General features: G+C 59.4%; 1 protein-coding gene across 2 annotated transcripts in view; it reads left to right on the plus strand.

The window, feature by feature from the left end:
• The window catches only part of IGF1R (insulin like growth factor 1 receptor), a 221,020-nt gene that overhangs the window by 192,734 nt on the left and 22,261 nt on the right, over nucleotides 1–6,025 (plus strand). The window contains exons 8-12 of one of the 2 annotated variants that reach the window (XM_036012979.1): nucleotides 1,617–1,855; nucleotides 2,957–3,124; nucleotides 3,269–3,476; nucleotides 4,467–4,750; nucleotides 5,427–5,563. In XM_036012979.1, coding sequence (XP_035868872.1) covers nucleotides 1,617–1,855; nucleotides 2,957–3,124; nucleotides 3,269–3,476; nucleotides 4,467–4,750; nucleotides 5,427–5,563 — 1,036 coding nt within the window. The remainder of the gene's footprint in view (nucleotides 1–1,616; nucleotides 1,856–2,956; nucleotides 3,125–3,268; nucleotides 3,477–4,466; nucleotides 4,751–5,426; nucleotides 5,564–6,025) is intronic. The other variant, XM_028502246.2, reaches the window with a different exon arrangement.

Raw genomic sequence — 6,025 nt, forward strand, 5'->3', positions numbered from 1 at the left:
CCGTCGGCGGGACGGGGGGTGGGGGAGTCCGAGCTCCATCCTCAGTGCCCCCCTCCTCCCCCTGCAGTCAGGTGCTGTCTGTCGCTGCCGCCATGACAGCCCCAACGGGGGAAGCATTAGCTTCCATGGGGAGGGGCGGCTGAATAAAATAAATCCAAAGGAAAAAGCTGGTTTCTCAGCGGATTAGGTCAGTCCACATAGTCGTAAGCTGGATGGAGGACGGGGTTGGAATGTCACTTTGCTGCCCGGTGACCCCTACGCCGGGGACGCCCTGCGGGATGGTCGGCTCCCGTGGAGGTGGCCCCCAGGGAAGGGTCGTGTCTGACTTCTGTCCCTTTACCCATGGGACCTTCCCGAGGTCCTGGGCCCTCCACTCAAGGGGGCGGGGGAGGGGGAGGGAGAGGTCTCGAACCTTTCGTGACTTCTCCCAGAACCTGCTGGGGCCCGTCTGGTGCCTTCAGGGGACAGCCGCCTGCTGGAGCTGTGGTGACTCATCCCTCCAGATGGCAGTTGTCAGTCCCTCTTCCTCTGTTTGTCTCCTGCGCCTGGGTGGTTCCCCAGCCTGCTTAGTCCCCGTCCTGGCCCAGGTCCCACGTTGGTGCCGCAGGTCCGTTCCCGGCTGCTTGGCCTCCCCAGAGCTGGGACCAGAACCGCCAAGGGCAGGACCTGGTCCCCTGTCCCCTGCTGGCAGTGACAGAAGTGGCCCGAGAGGTGTACCTGTCCCTGTATACAGAGGTCGCTCAGGGCCTTTGGCCACGATGGCAGGGGCCAGCAGCCGTCCAGCCCTTTCAGTGGATGGCAGGCTGATTTCGGCCCAGCCCTGAGCCTCCACACACCCTCTGTTCCCTTGGGTAGCCTGCCGTGGCTTCGGCAACGTCAGCGGGGAATTTCACCAGCGAGCCGATGCTGCTTTCTGAGACAATCTGGGATCAAAACATTTGAGTATCACACGGCACTTAAGCAATCAGAAATGCTCGTGAGCAAATCAGATTTGGGGAGCTGTGCTTTAGAAGCGGTTTTTCCGTAGCAAAGTCACCGTTCTCCAAAAGTTTTTCTTTATCAATGGCTGAGGTTGGCACTAAATGACTATGCTTGTTTTTCCTTAATGGTGAAAAAAACACGCCATTTCGGAAGCAAGAAAAGCCGCTTTCGTGTGCATGCTGATGGAGCAGCGCTGCCAACCCCAGGGACTGCAGACCCCGCTCTTCTGAAGCTGCAGATCCGATTCGGCAGCTCGGTGTAACTGTGGTGAAGCCTGGAGTCCAGTTGCTCGGTCGTATTAGTCCATAAAGGGTGGAATGCGGCCCTGGCCAGGAGGCTCAGTTGCTTGGACCGTGGTCCCGCACACCAAAAGGTTATGGGTTCGATCCCTGGTCAGGGCGCGTACAGGAAGCAGCTGGCTGATGTCTCTCTCTCTCTCCTTCCCCGCCCAGTCTGTTCTCTCTAACATTAGTAAGCACGTCCTTGGAGGATCAAAACATTTTTTAATTGAATGGATTACTTTTTTTATTTAGGATTTCCGTTATGGAATGTGCGAGGCCCCCAGGGAGGGTTTCCGAGCGCCTCGAGGTCAGGGCCCGACCCCAGGCCCTGAGCCGCGCCGGTTTGCCTTGCAGGCCCTTCAAAAACGTGACGGAGTACGACGGCCAGGACGCCTGCGGCTCCAACAGCTGGAACATGGTGGACGTGGACCTGCCCTCCAACAAGGACATGGAGCCGGGCATCCTGCTGCACGGGCTGAAGCCCTGGACGCAGTACGCGGTGTACGTGAAGGCCGTGACCCTCACCATGGTGGAGAACGACCACATCCGCGGGGCCAAGAGCGAGATCCTGTACATCCGCACCAACGCCTCAGGTACCGGCGGCGCCGTCCCGCCGCCCCGGCCTCGCCGGCCACTCTGCTGCAGCAGTGCGCTCGCGCCCTGTCAGTCTCTGTCTGTCTGTTTCTCTCTCTGTCTCTCTCCCTCTCTCTCCCTCTCTTCTTCTCTCTGTCTCTCTCTGTCTCTGTCTCTCTCTGTCTTTGTCTCTCTCTTCCTGTCTGTCTGTCTTGCTCTCTCTCCTTCTCTCTGTCTCTCTTTCTCTGTCTTCCTATGTGTCTGTCTCTCTCTCTGTCTCTCTGTCTCTCTTCTTCTCTCTGTCTCTCTCTTTCTCTCTATCTCTCTCTGTCTCTCTCTGTCTCTGTCTCTCCCTGTCTGTCTTGCTCTCTCTCCTTCTCTTTGTCTCTCTTTCTCTGTCTTCCTATGTCTCTGTCTCTCTTTCTGTCTCTCTCCTTCTCTCTGTCTCTCTCTGTCTCTCTCTGTCCCTCTCTCTCTCCTTCTCTTTGTCTCTCTCTGTCTCTTTCTCTCTCTGTCCCTGTCTCTCTCTGTCCCTCTCTCTGTCTCTCTCTTTCTCTGTCTTCCTATGTGTCTGTCTGTCTCTCTCCCTTTGCCTCTCTCTCTCTTGCTATCTGCCTGTCTCTATCTCTCTCTGTCTCTGTCTCTCTGTCTCTGTTTGTCTGTCTCCAGCCCTTTTGACTTCCCCCTTTCGTTCTGGCTTCTTGCCATTTGAATCAGAGATTTAGAAATCTCAGCGGACAAGCGGGTGGCTCGGTTTCCCCACTCGCCGGGGGTGACCACTCCACAGGATGGCAGTTGTACCGGATGAGAAAACCGCGGTGTTTGCATTGGCCGTCGAGGGGAGATCGTCCCCCTCACCCTGGGGTGCCCCCATGCAGCTCAGTGGTGTTCGTTGTCGTTGAGATTGCCTGGAAATAGATTTCACAAAGGGGGGGGGGGGCGTCGGCAGCGGGATGCACACTGTGGATGCTCTGCAACCAGGCTCCGTCTTCACCCTGCATTTCCGGGCTCCCCTCCGGCTCCCCGCCCAGGCCGAGCTGTGGGCTTCTGGTCGGGTCGCCTTGCGTACCTGGGTCCTGGGCCCGCTCCGCTTCCTGATTGTCTTTCGTCCCCCCTTCCAGTTCCTTCCATCCCCCTGGACGTTCTCTCGGCGTCCAACTCCTCCTCTCAGCTGATCGTGAAGTGGAACCCGCCGTCACTGCCCAACGGCAACCTGAGCTACTACATCGTCCGGTGGCAGCAGCAGCCCCAGGACAGCTACCTGTACCGGCACAATTACTGCTCCAAAGGTAAGGCTGGCAGGTGTGGGGGCCACGCCCTGACGGGACGCAGGCTGCGGGCGGGGGGGGACGGCTCACGGCCCCCTCGCTGCTGCTGCTGCTGCGGGAGAGCTGGGCCTTCACCCCCACTCTTGGGGGCCTCTCCTCTCCAAGCAGACAAAATCCCCATCCGGAAGTACGCCGACGGCACCATCGACATCGAGGAGGTGACGGAGAACCCCAAGACTGAGGTGTGCGGGGGCGAGAAGGGGCCGTGCTGCGCCTGCCCCAAGACCGAGGCGGAGAAGCAGGCCGAGAAGGAGGAGGCCGAGTACCGCAAGGTCTTCGAGAACTTCCTGCACAACTCCATCTTCGTGCCCAGGTGCCCGCGGCGTCTGTGGGAGCGCGTCCCGGCTGGGGCTGCGGGCGGGCTCCACTGCTGTCTCTCCGTCCTGGGAGTTCCAGGTCGGCGGCCTCGGGGCAGAACCCAGTCGCCCTGGTTCCTCCGGGACCCGGGGAGCCCTGGAAGAAAGGGGGCTCAGGGCTTGTGCTGTGGGGCCCCCGGCAGCTGCCTCTCAGCCACACGGCCCTCAGAAGGGTCACCCCTCCGGCTTCTCTGACCACCTCTTCTGCCTTTTTGGGTGGGGACCGGCTCCCCTCAGTGACTTCACGCAGCTCTTTTCACTGTCTTTGTTTTTGGAGCTGTCACTCCAAGCCCTACTCAAATCCGTGACAGCAACCCTGCCCCTGCCCCAGGGCCAGGCCTTGGGGAGGCCACAGGTGGTCACTGTCGCCAGGTGGCAAAGCTGGGGATGTGAAAAATACAGGCCCTGGGGCCTCGGAGGAGTGGGGTCAGCAGGAACTTCAGAGGGGAGGGTCCAGGGTGCGGGCCATGCTCCCTGCTGGCGTCTGTGCTCTTCCCCGTAGTCAGAGGGGCTCAAAGAAGCCACCACCACAAGCCTCTGACCCCTCCCTGCCCCATCTCTCTGAGCCGACGCCGCACACCTCACCGCCTGATAAATCTGTGTGCCTAGCAGGCCGGTGCCCTTTGGTGCTTAACCGTGAGGTCCGTGGGCCAGGTGGCACAGTCCTGATGCGACCCCTGGATGCTGCCATGAGATACACACTCGGGGAAGCTCCCTGGGTGCCGGGGCGCGGTCTGTGTGCCGACTCGGAGGTGTGCAGCGGAGAGCGAGCCAAGTAGTAGCGAAGGAGGCAATCCCCTTACTGGTCGTTGGTTCTTAGCCAAGAGGGCGGAATAGCTGCTTCTATTCCAAGGTTAAGGTTTTCCTCTTCTCTCTGTTACTCTGAGTCACACACGAGACAGAAAAGGTGGAGGCACGTACAAGCCAAGTTTGTCTCTCCCTCGCAGACCCGAGAGGAAGCGGAGAGACCTCGGGCAAATTGCCAACACCACCATGTCCAGCCGAATCCGAAACAGCACGATGCCGGACACCTATAATGTCACAGAGCTGGAGGAGCCGGAGACGGAGTACCCGTTCTTCGAGGCCAGAGTGGACAATAAGGAGAGAACGGTCATTTCCAACCTGCGGCCTTTCACCCTGTACCGCATCGACATCCACAGCTGCAACCACGAGGCCGAGAAGCTGGGCTGCAGTGCCTCCAACTTTGTCTTTGCGAGGACCATGCCTGCAGGTACGGCGTGATCCAGCCAATTAAAGAATGGGTGCCCGTCTGTAGGCAGCCTGGCAGACCCGCAGCTCCAGGGTGTGGAGTCCACTCATGGCGCCCTCACTCCCATCCCAGTCTCTCTGTATAAAGTTTCAAGAGCAGGGAGCTTGCCCCAAGGTCAAGTTTCCTTCTCCTTCTTGGTTCTCAGCACACATGTTCGTGGCCCTTTTCGTCACGTGTGGAAAATGTGCCCAGTCCCTCGCGAGTCTCTCAGATCCAGGGAAATCCCCAGCGAGCAGCCTTGATTCAGAGTGACCCTCACTCCTCAATGAGGTCAACTCCTGGAGTAGCCTTAGGGCCCGCTGGTTTGGTCTCACCGTCCCCTTGCGAGTTACAAGCTGCCTGCCACTCAGACAGCCGCCCACCATCTTGAGGGAGGGGGGAGGTGCCGGTTCCCTTTCCTGCTGGGGACAGCGGGACATGCCTGGACCGTGGGCCTTCTGCATGGAGACGTCCAGGACATTCGATCGCTCCGACTCCAAAACCCCTGCTGTGTGGCAGCCGCCAGCTCTCAGGGACTTCGTGTGGTCACCGTCCTTGGTCCTGGATTGGGGGGAGGGCGCTCGGAGGCCAGCCCAGCGCTGGTGCCCCTGCCGGGGGACTGGGATCCGACTTATCGCGTGTTTACATCGTCACACAGAAGGAGCAGACGACATTCCCGGGCCGGTGACCTGGGAGCCGAGGCCTGAGAACTCCATCTTCCTGAAGTGGCCGGAACCCGAGAATCCCAACGGGCTGATCCTGATGTACGAGATAAAATACGGCTCGCAGGTCGAGGTGAGACGGGGCCTGTGGGCCGTGCCTGGGCGTGTGTCCACTGCACTGGATGGCGTGGGTCCCGGGGCAGCACGGGTCACCTCCTGGTGAGCCGGAGACTTCGAACAGGGAAATGAGGGCCAGGCCAGTGAGGGTTCAGGGGTGTCCAACCTGTGGCCCGCGGGGCGCCTGTGACCCAGGAGGGCTGTGAATGCGGCCCAACACAAAATCGTAAATCTACTTAAAACCTTCCTTTTGCTCATCGGTTTATGTTAGTGTGTGTGTATTTAATGTGCGACCCAAGCCAACTCTCCTTCCAGTGTGGCCCCAAGACGCCATAAGCTCGGACACCCCTGGTAGGTCTTCCTTCCAGTTCTGCATCTTTGAGGAAGGTGTGGACTGTGCCAGGGGCCGGGCTGGTCACCCTCAAGAAACTGTTGCACAAAACGATCTTTCAGTGTAGATTTGATTGATCTTAATAAT

The sequence above is a fragment of the Phyllostomus discolor genome, chromosome 12 (assembly GCF_004126475.2).
Source record: "Phyllostomus discolor isolate MPI-MPIP mPhyDis1 chromosome 12, mPhyDis1.pri.v3, whole genome shotgun sequence".
Classification (NCBI taxonomy): Eukaryota; Metazoa; Chordata; class Mammalia; order Chiroptera; family Phyllostomidae; genus Phyllostomus; species Phyllostomus discolor.